Source organism: Daphnia magna, linkage group LG1, assembly GCF_020631705.1.
Source record: "Daphnia magna isolate NIES linkage group LG1, ASM2063170v1.1, whole genome shotgun sequence".
In the NCBI taxonomy this organism is placed as follows: Eukaryota; Metazoa; Arthropoda; class Branchiopoda; order Diplostraca; family Daphniidae; genus Daphnia; species Daphnia magna.
This window is the reverse complement of record NC_059182.1, coordinates 3,141,724-3,162,371: the sequence shown is the minus strand read 5'-3', so window position 1 is coordinate 3,162,371 and position 20,648 is coordinate 3,141,724. Positions and strand designations below refer to the sequence as shown.

General features: G+C 40.0%; 2 protein-coding genes and 1 long non-coding RNA gene across 8 annotated transcripts; 2 read left to right on the top strand and 1 right to left on the bottom strand.

Annotated features, from left to right (window-relative positions):
- The first annotated feature begins 11,119 nt into the window (after positions 1-11,119).
- LOC116929854 (tight junction-associated protein 1) lies at positions 11,120-15,529 on the top strand. 6 transcript variants are annotated; one of them, XM_032937216.2, is made up of 8 exons: positions 11,120-11,766; positions 13,008-13,094; positions 13,161-13,611; positions 13,673-13,792; positions 13,853-13,936; positions 14,003-14,144; positions 14,205-14,510; positions 14,584-15,109. In XM_032937216.2, exons 3-8 carry the CDS (start codon positions 13,483-13,485, stop codon positions 14,778-14,780), a joined length of 978 nt encoding a protein of 325 aa, XP_032793107.2. In that variant the 5' UTR covers positions 11,120-11,766; positions 13,008-13,094; positions 13,161-13,482; the 3' UTR covers positions 14,781-15,109. The 6 variants fall into 6 exon arrangements, with proteins under 6 accessions (XP_032793107.2, XP_032793108.2, XP_045029025.1 ...); XM_032937217.2 differs by having other exon boundaries at positions 11,120-12,202; XM_045173090.1 differs by adding an exon at positions 15,394-15,529 and having other exon boundaries at positions 11,120-13,611; positions 14,584-14,820.
- A 251-nt stretch (positions 15,530-15,780) lies between these two features.
- LOC116929850 (inositol polyphosphate 5-phosphatase E) lies at positions 15,781-18,162 on the bottom strand. The gene is made up of 8 exons (XM_032937212.2): positions 17,846-18,162; positions 17,643-17,763; positions 16,970-17,192; positions 16,679-16,897; positions 16,425-16,604; positions 16,255-16,363; positions 16,037-16,177; positions 15,781-15,964 (listed from the first exon to the last, which is right to left on the bottom strand). The coding sequence occupies exons 1-8, from the start codon at positions 18,160-18,162 to the stop codon at positions 15,841-15,843; spliced, it is 1,434 nt and encodes a 477-aa protein (XP_032793103.2). The 3' UTR covers positions 15,781-15,840.
- Positions 18,163-19,531: 1,369 nt separating this feature from the next.
- LOC123471554 lies at positions 19,532-20,192 on the top strand. The gene is made up of 2 exons (XR_006646319.1): positions 19,532-19,692; positions 19,764-20,192. It is a non-coding gene; the product is annotated as an uncharacterized LOC123471554 (long non-coding RNA).
- The last annotated feature ends 456 nt before the right edge of the window (positions 20,193-20,648 follow it).

Here is a 20,648-nt window from a genome sequence, read left to right as displayed (position 1 = left end):
CGAGCAGACGTATATAATCAAATGAATGTATGAGCTTATTCATTTTTTTTTTCAACATATAGTTTTCACGGCGTGTACCGTAACTTGTCGGTTTAAAAGGATTATGGCCAGCGGACCCTGGTTCTTTCCCAGGGAATTGACTATAGTGATACAGAATTTTTTGTTGTTGTTCACAATCCAGAGAATGGGGTGTTGGAGATGTCACGTAGAAATCAGGATATTTCTATTCAGTTCATTCGCCGTAAACAGAGCCTTCCTTCTGGTAAATGACGTCCAACTTGGGCGGAGAAGGGAACATCTTTTGCTCGACTGCCTGTGTATGTTTTTGTTTCCTGTCATGTCGGGTAATAACAAATGTTGTTTTTTTTTGTTGTTGCTGTTGTTGTTCTTCTTCTTTTTATTTTATGGCATTTCTTTTTGCTATTTTTTCAGTAAGTTGGTTTGATTTGAATTTTCGGTAGTCACAAATTTACATGTCTGAGGGACATGACCGAAGAGTTCTTTAAACTATTGTGCTAATGTTTACAAAATTCCCATTCCCAATAACACGAAAAATTGTTTGTTTTGTTTACTTGCTTAGTTACGTGTCGAATAATTTAAAGTGACGTGTGCCCTCATTTGAAATTTTCCGCAATTTCATTGCCCTCGTCTGGTTTTTTTGCAAAAAAAGAACAAACCGAACGTGATTGCAGCTCTCTTTTATTTCTATTTCCATATTTCTATGCACCTCGTAACGTGGCTAGTCAATCCAGTCATGCACATACGGGAGTTTAGGCATGTGGGGTGCGGCTAATGATAGGCGATGCTTTTTTCAAAGTAGGGCGGTCATTATATACCAGCCTGTTCCGCCAAAAAACTGCTGATATAGCTGAAAATCCGTCACCGTTCAACGGCTGATTGATTAACTCAAGTGGCAGGTGACAACTCGACAGAAAGAAAATAAAAGAAGTGTGGGAAAATAAAAAGGAAAGGTCCGTCATACAAGGCCAACGATCAATCATTACTTAACGGCCAAGTTATGAGTTGACGCGAAAAATCATGTTGTTATTTGTTTTGTTTTTTCTGGATTTTTATAGGCGAAACAGTTGCTGATAATGTGTATAGGAACTCCCCAAACCATAGCTGCTTTGATACTATAGAATAGGCAAACGGTTGTCGACTAAAGTTGTAATGTATTGCATCTTTAAGTTGGGACGTTGCCGGGGAAGGCCAACTTTGGGTTATCGTCGAAATCGAGCTGAAAGTAGATGGCGACAATAAATGTCAATACGCACACATATAAAACGTTCCAAGTAAAACGGTGAGCAATAGAGGGCAATAAAAGAAAAATGAATGGCAGCGTTGCGCAAACGAAATGGGGCGCGTCGATTTATTCACGACAACGGCGACGTTGTAACTTAGATGTGGCCACGGATGTGGCGGAAATGTAATCCGACCTTGTACAGCACACGTAACACAGAAAATATAAATCGTTTTTCGTCAGAAATTGATTGCCTGAGTTGCGAAAAACAAGAATTAAAGAAAAAAAAACAGAAAACAAACGAAACAACCCAAACAAACTCAGGTGGGGGTTGCTATGCGCTGTTGAATATATACGTACATATCGCACACTATCGTGATACTTATCTATATACTATAAGAATTTGATTAAGGGCAGCGACTTGTGACGATTCTTCTTTCTGAAACGGCAATTTACGACAACTAACGAGGTACTTCTCCTATAGCGGAGCAACCCCATCATATAGCGGGAGAGAATCAGCACATATCGGTTGCCCAGGGAAAAAACAGCGATAACAAAGATAAAAGGAAGATTGCATTTGTTTTGTACTTCCCTTTCCTCTTGTAATTATGCATGTGCGGTTTTCCCTTTGTCGACGGAAACAAGCAGCGGAGCGACGCTATTGCGTGGATGCCCGCAGTTGAGTAGTATGCGACCTGCCATTTGATGATGCAGCCCACTTTCACCAATGCTATATCAAAGAAAGAATTACATCATACAAGATGAATTAAAATTCACAAGGCCAAGTCGTTTGATCGATTATAAAATGTTGATTTATGCCTCCACTTCCTCTAGAATATTAGGGGTCATTGGCAAATCAAAAAGGCTGTGAAAATGCTTGGTCTTATATTGGTACTCGCGTGACGCCAAACCAGGGAATTCCAAGTTCCAGGAATTCTCTACAAACATTCCCACTATATAACGGCAATACGTTATGTATATAGGTATAGATCAAATGTACGTTACATAGGAGACTATAAGAGGGGAGGAAAAAGCTGGTCGTTTAAAGTTAACTGCCCGCTTAGACGCTATATATAAGTTGGCTGTAATAATCATGCTGCTGGCTCATGGCCCAATTTACAAACACGTTTGGAAATACGGTTTCCATGCGGTCGGATGGTCACCAACTTTTATAGACCCCGTACGCACCGCTTTCTGGTTTTATTGCACGCAAGTTATGGGCGTTGTGATGTTTGTGAAATGAATTGGATGGCAGCGTGACGGCGCGATTGGCGTCACAAAAGCTCTGAATCCCAGCCCCGCCCTGTTTACATGCGAAAAATGGATCGATGTGTAAAGAACGTTATCAAAGTTAACTTGATAACAAACAAAAGAACTTTGTGATGAGTATAGGACACGAGAGTAAAACAAACCTGATGTATAAGCTATTGGCTATACGTGAAACTTTTCCATTAAGCTCCATACTGTCTTTGTTTCGAGGAAAAACCTACGTATTTCCTATGGAAAATATAAATGATATCGGGATCGAGTCGGATCTAATTCAGGGAAAGCAATAACGAGATACCAATTTTGTGGTCGTCCGAGCTGTTGCCCACGTTACCAACTGCTGGAAACTACTGAAATGTTTCGTATCGGTTGAAAGACATAAAAGAAAAACACGAGGAAATGATTCAAAGACAATTTTCTATGCACCTTCTATTTTATTGATTATGCAAGCTGCACATGACATGGGTTGTTTTTAACATGTACTTGCTCGTATTCTTAATCACGAAAAATCGAGTTCAAAAATGACCAACCCAAAAGGGTGTCTAATGGATGGATTTCTATAACACGACAGTTTTTGAAAGAACGTTTAGTGTCCTCTTTTAAAATGAAAGTAACGATGCATCCATTTGTATTTAAATCCATGCAAAATATGAATGAATATACATGACGGTATAACAAGAACCCTTTTGTGAGATTTCGAATACCAGGAAGCGGATCACATATAGTAGAACATTGTACACATTGTTGCTTACGGATGGCAAAGAAGGTGACGTATATAGCATCGACCCTCTGAATCTTTTCCTTTATTTTCTTTCCAATTCTTCGTTTCAATCAATGGCTATTCAGCTCTCAGTCCTGATGGTGTTTCTTGTTGTCGCTGTGACAAACTTGGCTGAATCAACAGTTCCGTGTAGTTTCACACACAACGTCCTAAAGCAGCACACCGAGTTTGGAATTAAACTTAAATTTGAATTCGACGTAGAAACATCAATATCAAATAAAAATCTTTGTTGCAATAGAAAACGTCTTGTATAGTGAACCATTTTCCTTGTTGTGGAGGCTATGCCGTAAAGGCAATCAACTACTATACACCGTTACGGCTTCTTCGATCAGCCGGGCAAACTGACTGATCGCAGGCAACATCAATCACAAACTGTATACCCAATAGACTATCAATTTTGCTATTGCATTTTTTTTTTTATTACATTTTTGGCTATTTTTTTAAATGACATGATCAGCAACCTTAAGGAATTATTAAAGACAATCTGCTGTTCGCAGCCGTATAGGGTTGGTGAACGATCAACGATGGACACAGACATTTCTTGATGGACAATGTCGAGCATAGTGTTCAGCATCTTAGCCATTTCCCGTGTAACGACCGACTGAACTTTTGAATAGGGGTCGTTGTGTTCACATCCGCGTGTTCCTATTATACAGGATACACGTGAAGATCCTATTGCCAACTGTTTGCCAATTGCCGTGATGACATTGCAATTTTCGGTGAAAGTGTATACTCCGTTATCGACGGCCAGCAGTGACGTAATTCCCAATCACAATTCAGCGTCCTTTGCAGCTGAAGGGCTTACCTTTATGATGCTTAAAGGTTGCAGACAAGAAAGCTTAAGGTTTTCGGATTGAGGATCGAATTGGAGTAACCTAGGTAACCGAGTACAAAACGTTTGGTCTAGTACTTAATGAAAGACCAGCATTTTGCGGGATGAAAATATAGCTGATATTTGGTAAACCCAGCCAGATATAACCAATAGAGACGATCTTTCTTAATCTATGGACAGGACAGGTAGAACTAATTGAGTTGGTATTGCGATCAAAAAGGGTTTGACTTCAAATGTTGTACCAGGAAAATGACATTGCACCTTTGACTCTCCATAACGTGAACTATATACGTATGATACTACCGGCTGTGAATGTTATATAGATAAGTAATGTTGATGATGGAAATTGGCCAGAGGATATTGCAATTTGTCTACCTCTAATGACGATGGGGGTGTCATGCCAGACTATCCAATTCGCTCAGACTGGTTATGGATTTGCACATCGTAGGCGTAAAGAAACATTGGCACAATCATCAGAAAGGATATATGTATCCCAGATCGCCATTATCTTTATTCGGTTAGACGTTATCAAATTAACCGGGCAAATCAGAAATTCAGTTGGCAAATTTCGTTATTGCAACCATATGCTGCTTTCCGGCTCTGCGGTATATAATAACATGAATCGTTTTGGCGTGTTGTAGTACTAGCGAATTCCATGGTTGTTCGTCTTCCGGTTTCCTGGCAAATGTCATGGAGTACAGAAAAATCAATGATTATAAAGAACGTTGAATGTTTTGAAAGCCAAACGTGCTGGTGCAATGCTCCATTGAGCTCGTGAAGGGTTATAAACAATCGCAAACTCATAACTTTAACAACATAAATAGAATTATGCAATAAAATTCTATATACGAATCGATCTTGTGCGTCGCAGACATTCGCCTACGTCGACCTAACAGTCAGACAATTAATAAGGTAGAAGGAAATGTATGATAGACAAGTTGGGAGCAGTATGACAGCGGTGATTATATGTATATATGATGTCGAAAGAAAGTTGAGCAGTAGCGAACGTTGATGGCACAAAATTAAACCGGGGCAATTAGAAAAGTTTTTCATTTGGATGTTGGATCGATTCAACGGTTTATGAAATGTAGGGGAAGAGAGGCCTCCGTTCGGGAACAAAGAAGAAAAGAAAGAGTAATAACATTTTTCTTTCTTGAGGCGGCACCCTCACTTATAACACGGTTCTTGTGTAGCCTATAATCAATTTCTACTCTGTTCTTGTTTGCTCTTTTATTTTAAAAAGCCTATCGTTTCAGTTAACTATACGTTTGAATAGCAAATTGCTCTGGCATTGGCTTCCTTTTGAATTACGGACTGACTCTCTTTTACATCTTTTGAGCTGAAAAAAGGAGCGAGATGTACAGGAAGAGTTTTAAAATGGGTTTGCCCATTAAACGTGAATAAAACGATCGTCTACAACTTCAGACAGCAGTTTCAATTTCACTTTTTCTGCTTCCTCGTAATCCTTTTGCAGTTAAGTAACATTAGAAGGTGCCACTACGTATAATTCAACGGGCTGCTGATAAAAACCACACCAAAAAAGAACGCACTTTGTTGGTGAAGGGCGTCGGAGTGTAGTCAAACAGATCGGGATCTCAGGATGGCTAGGTAACGATCACCACCGTAACAAGCGAAGATTCTTATAAATCTGCCACTTGAAGACCGAAAAAAGAAAGCGAAATTGGGTTCCGATGTCACGTGATAGTTGCTTTTATCTCAAATCTTATGTACAGGAGTTCTATCCCGTTCTCTGGAACGGATATCCCATCAAATGGGCTGCGATTGATTAGCGAATGGTGCAACTGAGGATTTAAGCTTCTAAATGTAGGCCCTATCGAGTTTAAGCGCAGGATTGATTGTCCGTTTCGACGGCAACGGTAACCATAGAAAGAGCATTATTCCAGCCATAGACGGCCACAGGGAAGTTGAAGGCAGAAATAATGCCAATAGTTCCTAATGGATTCCACATTTCCAACAGGGTATGATTAGGTCTCTCAGATGGGATCACTTTGCGCTCAAACATCCTTGAGAGACCAACTGCATAGTCACAAATGTCTACATATTCTTGCACTTCTCCAACACCTTCAGGAAGAATTTTTCCTGCAAAAAAAAAGGACAGTCTGTTAGTCAGGACATCAAGAGAGCTTTGCAGAGACATACCCATTTCCATAGAGACAAGTTTTCCTAGAGGTTCCAAGTCGGTTCTAGGTGGTAAAACCAACAGGGCGTTACATGGAATTCCTGATGCAATTTTTACATTAATTTTCATTAGAAATCCGGAACGCACGCTGTGGGCGTGAGCATATAGATAAGCTGGAAGAGGGCGGAATAGAGAGCCAGGAAAATCAAAAAATCAAAACGAAATCATATTTACGTTTAATTTTAAGCCTCTTCCGTTTGTCGACTTGCTTGTTGACAACATATAATAAATTTCTTATTTACCACCCCCTCTTTTTTGTTCTATACGTCAGCACTTTGGATACTATAATCGGCTTTCCAGGTCGAAAACTGGTGGAAACTTATGAGAAAGTGGATACAATTATTCACGACGGATGGAAAAAGTTTCGCCGTGCAGCAGTTGGTTGGTTTCACTTCCGCAGAAATCAACACATTTTCATGTAACGGCGCAGAGAGAAAGTATATAATGAACACACAGTAGCACAGCTTGTGGTGAAAATGAAAAATTCGTTTCACGCTGTTGTGTGTCGCCTAAATGGAACAGATTGGAAGGCAGCAGTTGCTGGTGATTTACTTATTCGCCTTATTCTGTACTATACACAAACGAATTAAAAATTAAGTACAATAAATGACAACAGCCACGCCATACGTTCATTTGCCTGTGCTGTTGATTGAAAATTTTGCAAGACTTGGGGGCACGTATATAGTGCTATTTAAATAATTATTTTCATCTCAGTGCAAGGGACACGCCGGAGGACTTTTGTTTTGACAGCCAACCATATTTTTATTTCGAGGGAATAAGCCCAACGTTTCCAAATTGCTTCAAGTTTCATCGAAAAGTGGAGCAGAGTGGTTTTGGCACTAGCAAATGAAGACTTGACATTTACAAAACGCTGACTGTCATCAGCGGGAAGTTGGTCATTCACAGCCCACAAAGTCAAGTATTGATTTAGCCTGGTACACACAAGAATTTCCTAGGGAGCAATAAATGTCGCACTACAGCGAATCTCTTGAATTTCCTTTTCTTTCCCTTTTGAACAAGACCGACCGTATTCCCTTTGGTCATCCATCACGTTTACTTTTGGCTTCCTTTTTTTTATCAGAGTCGCTGAATATAGCGGATCTCTGAGTCGTTCGTCACACACCACGGATTTCTCAATGTGCTTAAGTTTTAGATCGTTAACGAAGGTGTCTGGACCATCGCTTTCTCCTGACGATACGTTGTTCCTCCCTTTCGCACAACATGATCTCGTTCTGTTCATAGAATGAGGCTCGATGCTGTTTTAATAGCCCAACGCTGCTGGTATGGATTGAAATAAGCTTTGAATGGAGTCAATATAGAGAACAAACTTTCTGCATCAAATTTACAAAGAAGCGATAAACTTTTCTTTGTCTCTGCAAGAACGGGGTTTGGTCAGATAGATGGACAGCCGAATGGTGAGAAATCGATTCCATGCCCCCCAAGTGTATCATTCATTTCTATAGCAAAAAGTCAGCCTCATTTTTCATTGTTCATCTTTTCTTCGTCTGGTGGGCCTGGTGACGTCATGTCTGCAGGTCTTGCTGCTCTTATGTAATATGTCTAGGCTATAGAAAAGATTTCTATATCGATTCAGCATCTATATAGAACAGCTATAAAGAGCAGCTCCTGGCCAACATGTTTTTTCTACGTTTGGGATTTTACTTCTTATCGTTCCCGGACATTATTCATCATAGCTATGTATATGGTGAATTATTTGGACAACGAAGGTCACGCAGCAATAGAAATTGAGCTGGCCTTAAAAAAAAAAAAAAATGGTGACGCGACGACGTGAGCCGTCTTTTCATAAGATAAGAAGGGATGGGCAGCAGGCTTGCTATTCATTATCCGGGATTATACACGCTCCAAGTAGGTCTAATGGCTATCGTTGTGACACTTGCGCGTCCCGTGAATTCTTTCGCCTGTCGTGCAAGTAGAACGTAACTTCATCAAGATATTGTCCCTCAATAATAGAAAGCCTTGGCTGCCAATTGATTTAGTTGGAATAGAATAAATCTTTTATTCCTTGTTTTTTTGTTTGTTCGTTACACCATAATGTGTAAGCCTATAGTAAATTCGTGAGTTGAGCTAGCCCATTTAGTCAGAATCTTAGCTCCACTGAGCTCATTTTCTGACGAAATTCGTGGAAAACGCACTAGTTAAACATGTATGAGAATAGACTTAGTTCTAAGCTATATAGGAAATAGAGTACAGGAAATGCCATTCAACATCGTTGCGTAATATGTTGGTAATTTCTAAGCAAAACAACTTAACTAAATGGAGAAGACGAACGCCATTCAACGTCGTATTCTATTTTGTTCATATGTGAGCATAATGAAAACAAAAAGATGAAGACGATATACGATTAGCTAACGATGGCGTTTATTAATCAAATTATCTCAACAGGCCCAATGCGAAGGCTGGAGAAAGCGTCATGAAATTCTAAACCTACCGCAACACAAGAACTTTTATCGTAAAAAAAGAGCAAGTGAGCTAGACTGTAGACGTAACTTACGTAACATCGTCTTCATCCGCAATTAGTGTATGATGAAGATTGTTGAATATTCTATATAGACGTCTATATCCTACGTCTTCTTACAAGCTAAAAGAAAACTGCGATTCGGCCAGTCTGTTACAGTTCATTTCCCAACGAATTGCTATATCCCGATGTGTTTTCTTCTTGTCATAGGCCAAAATAAGGAATCTTTTTCTTGTGGTAGAATTAACTTGCTTGGTTGATGTATATCTATGTTGTACTCATCATAGAGAAGTACTTCTTCGTTAATGTTTCCGCATTAAATGGGCAGACAAGATCGGGGCAACGCAAAAGCTTTTCATTTTGTCACTAAGACATGAACAACTCAGTCCCAAACATATTGCTAGATCCATCCTTGGATTAGATAAATGACACAGTTATGATGGCTGCCGCTGTACTTATGACAGGCAATTAAACAAGCCGCGGCCAGTTTTATGCGTTTCCTTTGTTTCACTCGAGTTGGATACGCCTGATTTGCGATGCCTTTGAGATCAAGCCCCCATGAATTACACAGCCCTCACTTCAGACGCCCCGGTTTGGGATCTCGTATAGGAAAACGCTGATTTGGTTGTGGCTTTTGAAGTGGCATCTCCTTGATCAGTGGGATTGTTTAAATTAGAGCTATAGTTGCAGGGTATGTGAGCTAAACAAACCAATACAAACAAATCGTTGGACTAGAAGTCTGGAAAAGAATTGGAAAATGGATTCGTGGCACTACGCCCTTGTTAGAGCAGAACTCAAATGGACGTAAGGGAGAACGCTTAAATTCTCGAGGGTGATTTCTCTTCCATTCCAGTCATTTGGCATTGAACAGGACATCCTTTTATTATTTTACCCTTGTCGTCATAGCAAAAGGGAATTATTTGAAAGAAAAGTTGTTGAGGCACTTTAGAAGTCAATAACTTTTCTATTTTTTATTTTTTTTAAATGCTTGGTTGCTGGGCTAGCTTCTTTTAACGTACGAGTGAGCTGTTGAAAGGTGAAGAATTTTATGGGTCGTTTAACCGTTGCATAAAGCCATAGCTTTTGCTGAATGACGGAAACATCCTAGCTAGTTTTACTAGCGACAGTCCTATGTAGCTTATTTTATTACCAGTGGTGCCCTAAAGTTTACGTTTTCATTTGTAGATGCAAATTATACTGACTCGCCACACGTAGGTAGACTTAAGTAGAAAGAATAAAGACGTCATCTTTATTCTTCATGCAATTAGAAATTTTTAGGCCTATGAAGCCTGAATCCGCAATGAAACAAATATAATGGCCTGTGCGTAATTGGAAAGTAGCAATGACTAAAACTCATAATCTTTATAGACCTTATTAAGATCCAAAGGTATAGGTCAAGCCTACCCCCTAGCGGCGCGTTTCAGTGTGAAGGGGTGCCGTGAACAGCCGCTTTTTATTTGGCTTGCCGCATATGGCATGGTAATAGGCTATTCAACGGTAGCAGGCGACTACCACATTTTTCGTAAGTTTCTGTCATATGTTGGATTACACGGTTTCGAACAACATTACAAGAAATGGGAAATACAAGAGTGTGTTGTATTTGTGGTGTTTCTACAGTTTATAAAAAGAAGAATAGAAATTCCCGTAGTTTTTTTAAGTTTCCAAACCCGAATATCAAAAAGTTATTGCCATTTGATAAGGATCTGTTGGAAAGGAGGCTTGTTGCATGGAAAGAAGTTGTTGGAACGAATTATGATAATTTCCCTATTGGACTTATTTGTGTTTGTTCTGACCACTTCCAATCAGGTAAACTTCAGTTGTATAACAACACTGATAACTTTTATTTGACATTATGTATTCTAGGTAAACCAGCTAACATTTGCAATGTAAACGATATTGATTGGATACCATCAAAGAATTTGGATCTGTTGGTCGCTAACAAAACAAGAAACACTGAAAATGCTAACGATGACCATTCACAGAATTCCAATGGTAGATACATTGTGATAACAAACATGTTCATTACTACGGGAATTTCTATTCTTATTTTTATAAACTGTAGAAACACCACAAATACAACACACTCTTGTATTTCCCATTTCTTGTAATGTTGTTCGAAACCGTGTAATCCAACATATGACAGAAACTTACGAAAAATGTGGTAGTCGCCTGCTACCGTTGAATAGCCTATTACCATGCCATATGCGGCAAGCCAAATAAAAAGCGGCTGTTCACGGCACCCCTTCACACTGAAACGCGCCGCTAGGGGGTAGGCTTGACCCATACCTTTGGATCTTAATAAGGTCTATAAGAAGATCCGTTAGTCGTCTGCTGTGCTTGCTAGTTCGTGTGATAGCTCGTCCAGTCTAGATTTTTCCTTTTTTCATTGTTTTTTGTAGGTTTTTTATGTCCTTAGCAGTGTTTTTTTTTCAGTTTTACATGCTGCATCTGGTTTCATGGTTTTGCAGCTCTTTTTCCTTTTGTGTATTTTCCGTTTTCCCTGTCCCAGTCACCTAGCTGGTGATGGGGGACAACGACAGTGGCGCCTCCCCGGCCAATGCACCTACTAGAGTTTGTATCCATTGTTCAAAACACCTTCCCTAAATCTAAAGTTCACCGTTCATGTTCTAATAAGGCTCACTCCAATTCTGGGGGCTATGCATAGTTTAATCAACTTTAGTGTTACGATTTTTTTTTTCGAGTTAGAGTTGTGTAACTGCCACGAATCCCAGGGCATTGGCATTTCCACTATGCAAAACTGCAAGACGTAGAAAAAGTCTGCAAACGTAGAATATCCAGATCACGTCAAGTCAACAGGCTCTTCTCGGCTCTCTTAAGTACCTCACACTAAGACTGGCCCACTGTTGGACGACAAAAAGACGATGACAGAAAGATCCAACGTTTACAGCCCTGAATTGTTCGCATGTCAAGAACGAAAGAAAACAAAGACGACGAACTGATGGCCTAAAACGTAAGCAATGCATATATTACTGAGCTCGCTTTCAGTTGCCGATTGTCTTACATTGTTGGCCAGTAATCCCAGTAGACTGGTGGAATAAAATTTGGGTTTCATAACACACCTCACACCTCCTGCAGCGGTATACCGCCAGCAGCAGTCCACCACATCAATTTTCACGTCTAGATGCTACTAGAAACATGTTAGATAATTTGTTGTAGTGAACAGGGCGTCGGCAGAAATGTTAACGATATAGATGTGGTGATTGACAAATCACATTTGGGCACGGTGAGCTACATAAGGCTCGTTTTACTCTGGGAATTTTTAGTCTGTTGCACAGCTAGTGTTGCACTGGAGGCTGCTGTTCTAGTTGGCGCCACACAAGACATACGACGCTATGCAGCTTCATGTTTTTTCTACCAATTTACTGTCAACATATTGATCCTTTGAGGTAGTTGTACATTCATCCCATTTCCAGTCACTTCTATATTCTATTTCTTTTTTGGTATTCGTGAACTCAAAGCAATACGGGACAACGAAAACACACTCACATAGAAAAAGGGAAAAGTACAATAGGCCATATTATGCATGCAGATAAAGAGCCAATACGTTGGCTTGGGGTATAAAATGTGCCTCGTTTGCTAACACAAACGCACTTGATTTTTTTAAGACTACTGGGAATGGACACAACAGTGAATTTCAATGCGGCCAAGAGAATTTTCTCAGTTGTCACGATGAATAAACGGAGCGCAAACGGCCACAGTTGACATTAAGCTCACGCAGTGGATAGCTCATATTGGATTCAGCCCTGTTCGTTCTATTGAGCGTGAACAAACATTTCGTTACAATCGAGCCTTGGGGGAACATCGTCAGTACAGTGTAAACTCACTAACTCAGGTTAGCGACATGCATAATGGAGGCTCCTTGCAAAGATCACAGTGGATTGAACACATTTCACAATGGGAACTTAAGTTTGAATAAATTATTTTTCTTACGTGGCCAGAATAATAAAATGACCGTATATCTAACCATAACGTAAGGGTTACCGTCAACACACACAAAAATTGTGAATAACAATAAAGCATTTATGGCAGATAAAATTTTAAACACGTCACCCGACGTCAATTTTTGTGTACATTTCAGAATCAATTTGCTTTATTATTCTCCCAATCCACACCGGCCATTATATATCAAACTATTTAAAAAAAAGTAACGAAATGAGACTACGAAATAAAATTTTTCTGTTTTATATGTAGGCTATGTCGTACGGTTTGATCCATCATATTGGAACAGCTGTGAAAGAAGAAAACGAAAAATTATATGCTATTGACTGATGGGAAAAAGTCCAACCTTATTTCATTTTTTTATTTGTTAAGAAGTGCTATATTATTTAATTTTTCTCCAATTAGGCATACTGGACAATGCGGAAGCCGGAATGGGGTGAATGGACATGGACAGATGGACGTTTGAGCAGGTTTGAGATTGGACTTGGACAATGCCACAATGGGAATCGAGCAACAAGCAAATACCAAAATGGCATCGTTGTCTAGTCCCTATTGATAAGTTTGTTTTGACGTGGATAATTTTCCGTAGTGACGTTTTTAGTCTATTAAACACCTTTGTTTCTAATAAGGCTATTAGCGCTAAATAATTAAGCAACGTATTGATCATATAATATCCGTGTGCTGTCAGAATCCCATTTATCTCAATTATTACTTAAGGTTTTCGTACATGGAGGAAACACAGACGGTTGATATTAATGATATTAACCGTGAGCTCTATGACCTTAAAAATAAATATGAACGATTAAAAGAGGGCCATAGAAAACTATTGATTGTCAACCAAAATTTGGAAGAAAAGGTAAACAACTACCAAAAATACCTTTTTGGCGTAATAATATGTATCGTTGAAATGATTACAGTTACTTCAAAACATCAACAAATATGAAACAGAAAAAATATCACTGGTCCATACTATTTCAGCTCTCAACCTGGAGCGTGAAGAATTGCAGAGAATCAACAAAAAATTAGTAACTGAAAATGTACAAAGATTGATTGGTCTTAGTCTTTTCAGATTTTTATAGCTACTTCTGGTTTTACAGGAAAGGTTTAAGCTGGACATTTCTGTTGCTATTCAACTACTCCACTGCAAGCCATCAAGCTTCTCAGATTGCAAACTAGAAAGTGTATGAAGAAACTTGTACTCTGCAATCATCGTAAATATGCCATTACCTCATCATTTTCTGTTTTAGCTCCCACAGGAGTTTCAAGATAAAGCAAAATTCCACATGCAACAAGAGTCTCTTCCAAGATATCGGCCTGAAAAGAAAGGAAAAGTTATTCGAGTCCCTATATCAGCTTTTCCTTCAACAACTGTGATATACTCTATACCTGGTAAGCTACAAGAAACATTACTGACAGTAAACCAAATAACAAGTTCTTGTGATCCTCCAGATGATGACGACGATGATGTCGATTTAAGCGCAGATATGACAGTGCCTGCTGAAACAATGGCAAAAGTGCTGAATGAAAGACAACGCGAGCTTCACGATCAAACTCCGAACGGATCCGGCTTCCCATCATATTGTTCTAACGGCATGCATACCTCTCATTCGATGCCCTTCTTAGACGGGTTGCAATATGTAGACCACGGGACGCAAACTTATCCGAATTTCATCGGTGAACGAGAGAAAACCGTTAATACTTGTATATTTTGCCAAGGAACACTGACAACAAACCGATCATGTGGCACAATTAAAAGTACAGTATCTTGCGGAAATTACTATTGTTGATTACCAAACATTTATCCTAAAACCTTAACTGTTGTGAACAGGTCAGGCTAGTTTACCGTTGGAAGATCCTAAAGTGTTCTTGCATACGGAGTCGGAGATCAGCCCGCTCACCACACAACGTAGTAGCGTCAACATATCTAGGAAAAATGCTGCGAATACCCACAGGCGCAAAATTCAGGCTAATAACAATAGCGTGAGCCCAAGCTACAGCAGGTCTTCGATGGAGACGGACATTTAGTCAACGAGAGTTATGCACAAGTTTAGTGGAATACTTCCAGGTAAAAGTCGCTTTTCGTATTTATGAACATCGCTTAATTAGTTGTTTCATGTTACGTCATCCATCCTCAATGATGATTAAACATTTATATAATAATAAGTTTAATTTACGAGACTGATACTTACCTTAAATGGTGGAATTAAAATACTTGTATTTATTGATGTTTTGACTTAACCCGAAATTTGTTATCGGGAAAGGGTAAACATTTCTTCCTTTAAATATTTAATTTTCATGGTGAATGGTAAATTGTGAAAGTGTGAGATATTTCGAATAAATCAAACTTCGCTCGACGTTCGGGAACAAAACAAAGTACCTCGCCAGTTTTTGTTGAAAGTCCAGAAGGGATATTTTGTATTTCAATTGGCTGAAACTTTACATTGATCCCTGTGAAGAGATTCTAATATTACCGTTATTGGGCGGCTTTCTTATGTAATGTATTGCATAGTACTACGCACAATAGCTTTGTGCCTTTCAATACCATGTTTTATTTTCGTACTATGAACAGTTCACTGTCATCGGTGCCCACATCTGCTTCTCATACGAACACATTAAAACGTAAATCCTTTTTGATTAGGCGTGATTTAATCGTTCGGCAGTGGATCCACAATTTCAATATTTGGCATGTTTGTGGCGGAAATCCTATGCAGTTTGACTTTACGTATGAGAAACGGGGGCACGTCAGTGAGCGGTGTTGAAGCAATCCATATTTTTAAAATGAGATGACGCCCAAAAAAGTAAGTACAAAGGGAATTTAGGGCTTTCAATTTCTTAGGTAATCGGTAACCCCTTTGGCAACAATTATGGGAATAGTAGTGGACCGAATAGCAGGTTTGCTAGAAAATGTGGTCGGATCTACTTTTGCCACCAAGAGTAATTCGGTTTGAAATGAATTGTGACCTAGTTGAGGATATCTTTGTTCGTGGAGAATAGGAAAACATTCGACTGAGATTTTACCAACAGATTGAGGTATTTAAATTAAACTAAGTGCATTGTTGTGCATTTTCTTAAATAGCTTCGTTTCTCATTGTAAACTACAAGAGGCAGAATTGCTCAGTGAAGCCTTGTTAGGATCCCAGGCTTGTAGACGTCTTCTCATTCCTTCTAAGTAAACAGGCCGATTGAAAGTTCCAGCAGATAGGGGTATCCTGTTAGTAAGGCAGAAATTCAATTTTTATGAGCTTTAATTTGTTGGGGGTTAATTGGTTGTTTTGAATTACGTTTCCCTTCCAGGTTTGATAGGCACTTGAAATGCAGCCCAGACAGGGATGTGATCAGAGCATTTTAATTGCTTTGCCACGTCATAGTGAGCGCATCGCACATGCGCACCTTTACGCTCCTTCCATAGTATCCGGTCAGTACTGGGATGTAAAACAAATTAAAGGCTTGTGGGTTAAACTGCGTTTAAATTTAATGAAGAAGCAATGATAGAATTTACTAGGAAGGAATCCGTTGTTTATCTTCATCAAAATCATTCGTTCCAGGAATGTATTTGTAGGTTGGAGCAAAAGTAATGTCGGCCTCGTTGAACGTTTTTAATATTCGGTCTGGAATGCAAAAAGTATTTTTCATTAAAAAGCACCGTACATGTAAGTTAGCATTTAATACTGTTCTTAAGACTGGATTTTAGCTGATCAGCTTCCAGTAGCATTGTTAGACCCCGTTCGCAAGGAGATGAAGGGTCTACCCACGTTTTCGAAACGATATCAACGACCTCCTCCCGAGGTTTGTTAATTCGGAAGTTCATATCGCCGCACATGAAAACCAGATCATAATTGCTCGTAACATCTGATGAAAGAACAAATAACGAGCTTCAGGTATTAACGTTCATAACCTCGTAGACTGGCGAGATGTTCGCTTACCTCGTTGTTTCTTACGAACTGGCAACTCTTTAGGCAAATCCAGCGAAAACAATATCTTTTTGAGATCGCGCTCACGTTCTGCGAACTTTTCAGCGTGAGCTGGCAAATGGCAATTGACAAAGAGGAGAGATGTGCCGAAGATGCTAAAACCGATAGCCACGCCCCCTTTCGTCCGGAATGCGCTGCCTGCACGCGTGCTGTGCGTGTCCGATTCTGGTACTTAAATCGCGATAAAGAAAAAAACGATAATGATCTAGGAGAATATTAGTTTCAAGATAGACGATTATATACCCGAGCACACCCAAATCAGATCTCTGCGTAGGAAAACGGCCAGGTGGATTGTGCCCAGCTCGACGGAATGGAAAAGAACGTGTCCTGGTCCCAGCGTTTCCTGGAGTCCGACTTCCCATTCATCTCGTTCACCATTGGTCTCTTGCGTGCCGATAACTACAACATCGTGTAGACTTTGAAGGGGAGTCGGAAGCAAAAGATCCTCCAGCGTAGATGGTGGCGTCTATAATTCATTGCAAGGTAAAATCGATACTTCATGCCTCAAAGCATAGTCTCGCTTGAATATTCCTCGTTTATGAATAATTAATCTCGTTAGGTTTTCAAAAGCGGTGATGTGTGCATTGCCGTCTTTGTTTGTTGAGACTAACGAATGGCTAAGCAATGCTGACAGCACCCTACGTGATGTTTCATGTGACTCGTGACACGAGAAAAAATTCGATTTCGAGTAGGCAAAAATCAAATTCAAGCGCACGTCTTTATCAAATAGTTGGAATCTCGTACTGAAATCGTTTGATTTAAATACTAAAGCATCGACTACGCAAAAGCTTAAACCTACTGTAACATTGCGTAGCCAATTTGGCTGTAGAATTGCAAGATTGACGCTAAACACGTCAAACAAAAATTGGAATTTGAACTTAAATTTTTAATTGCCCGCCATAAAAAATCGACATACCTTGCCGTTCATGTTCCATGTCCCAATAAAGATTTTCAGTTGGCTATCGGATAAAGTGCGCTTGAGCTCGGTGATGCCCAATAGCGATTGGAAAGGCCCAACGCTTCCGTGCAAGTAGCTCCTGTTGACAACAATTTTGAGACAAGATCGATGAACTGCGTGACTCACGGAGCAATGGCAGACAAAGATGAATTATGTGTTACCTTTGCCTAGCTAGCTGGACAGAAAGAGCTTGTTGAATTTGATTTTCTTCTTTGCATGAGCTGCAAATGTTTGTAGTCGCAATTTCGATTTCACTTTCCGGTTTGAATTCGTCATTGAGGCTCTCTTGACTGGCTGACAGTTGCAGCACACCAACAACAGAAGAGAGAGCCTCTTCCAAACAGCTGACGGATCCGCGGTTCGAGCAGCTGAAACTGTTTCTGCGACTATTGCAACGGCTACTTTCGCCCGTCACTTGCTGCTGGCTATCAATAGAGCGAACTCTGGCAATCGGATCACTCGGTTGATTATTCGCCATATCAAATTTCCAGTCATCAAGAAAAATGATAAATATTTAAAAAAGAGCTTTCAAGACCAACAACCGAAAATGCTGGTCACGATCGTTACGTAAATCGATTGCCAACGGGGAAAAAAGAACGCTTAATCCGCGGATTTCAATCCGCTATATCTGCTGACTGTGAAACCGCGCACATCTGTCCATCCCGAACAATAAACAAAAAGAGATAAAGACGAAAACGGCGTGCAAAAATGGTCGCACACTGGACCAACAGGAATAATACAGTTGACGATCACCGCGAACGCTGCCAGCTGGTATACTGAATGATGGCCTTTCTAAACTATCACCACACGCTGCGCCGCCGCGCGTTCCACTTTCTCAACTCCCGTCAGCCATGCACCAGCTCCTCCAGGACTATGCGTATCCATGGTAGCCGTCTCGTAGTCAACACACATCATACAACTTACCTATACCCATGTGTTATATTGAGATGAGGGCGGGACGGCAGAGTGAGCACAGCCATTATGCAATGTTTTATTTATTTACGTATTATGTGTAATATGTGGCTGGCGGGAACGCAACCGGCGTGTTATCCCCACACGGCTGAACATTTCGTGATCAGGTTTCGAAGATTCGTACGATTAAAGAAGTTGAAGTAACTACCTCTTGGGTTGAAATATTTTCATTTGAAACTTTGACAGAAGTATTAACAATTAGTGGCAGCTTACAAACTTCACAAGCAAAATATGGGAGCAATTGTATATCATCGTTGGGGGAAGTGCTGCAACTCTTCGTCCAAACAGCAAATTGAATTTGGTGTTGTCACGTGACTTCTTGCAATCATTATCTTCGCATGTCCAAATTGGATTACCGCCGGAATTCTCTATCTAAAAACCTTAAAATAAGTCGAAAGATAGACAGAGGGTATAGAATGTAGAAGGTCACGCTTATTCCGCAGTCTTATGGCATCCGATGATAAGTGAAAACTGCGAGTATATAAAGATAGGCCCTATTTCCGGCCTGAACTCGCACTTCTCGCTTCGTTGCTCTCTCGTTCACTCACGGCAGCTGCTCTGTTCTTTCAACCGCTAGGATTTTTTTTTGCTTTTTACACACGTTCCGCAGCTGTTGACCGGATTGGTTGAAACCAGGTCACGTGCTACTGACTCTGGCAGGGCGTGTCCTCTCCCCCACCAACTCGTTTCGTTTGGTCGATCGATTTTTTGCTCTGGTATAAAGCGGGTTGCTCCGGCTCCCATTTCTCTTCAAACCTGGATCTCTCAATTCTAGCTCAGATGGATAAGGATATGCTCAAGAAGCAAATTGAGAACATGAAGTTCCAGGCGACTATGGAACGATGGCCACTCTCCAAAAGCATTGCAGCGTGAGTACTTGTTTGTTAACATTTTTCGTTATATTTTTTTTTTGTCTATTTTGGTAGTAGAAAATCGTGTAGGTTTCCTCCCAATCGATGACTCAAATCCTAGCAAACAAAAGCTCATCATCATGTTTCGTGAATCTCTGTAAAATCAAACATGCTAAGTGTTTGTGGTCAGTTAGTAACAACAAATCTTCGTGTTCTGTGGCAACCCAGTAGTGAACTTTAATTTTATTTAAACCAGTGTACCACCAACTGTGAATTTCTCCAAAGTATTGATCGCATTGTGTCTCACGATCGATTTGAGGAGACCCCAGGGGTAGCATTTTTCGCTGTCTGAAGCCTATAGTTCTGCGCATGCGCTGCACGGTGACACGCAGTAAGCCGAGTCGCCGGGAGAGCCAGCCGACAACAACTCTTGTGAATTTCCACCCCCCCCCCCCTTTTTTTTTTTTTTTTTTTGTGTAATCCTATTCCGATGTAATCATGCCGAATCAAATCGATTTTGATTGCATATTTTCACGCGTACTTGTGATTGGCTTTAAATCACATTAAAATATTTTTATTTCGAATTGCAGGATGAGGGAGTATATCGAAGAACATGAAAAAACAGATCCACTTATTCACGCCCCGGACAAGAAGAGCAATCCATGGGCTGAAAAAGGAAAATGTATCATCATGTAACTTGGTAACGGGACTCATCGTGTGCAATCACTACATTCGTCTTATTTGCGTATCGAATTTAAAGTCATCACTTTTTCCCTGCCCTTCAAAAAAAAAAAAAAAAAGATGACATGGGGAAGATATTCTTCATTATACCAGTCACGTGAATAATAAAATGATCTTGTCCAGTGCATTTCACTCTTCCCCACAACCCTTATCCAATTAAATTACCTTCCGGCGACTAGCATTATTATTGAATGCAAAACCCGATTACCAGCAGTTTTGAATTGTTTAAAGCTGCTGATGTGCTTATTGTTTTGTCTGATTTGATTCTCTGTTTGACTTGACTTTTTCTGAAATAGAAACTTGTGCTGTCATTTTGTGTTCGTCCTTTGTGCGAACTTCCGGGGCATAGTAAAGCCGTACTTTTTGAATCTCACCACCAAAAAAAAAATGATGAACTTGT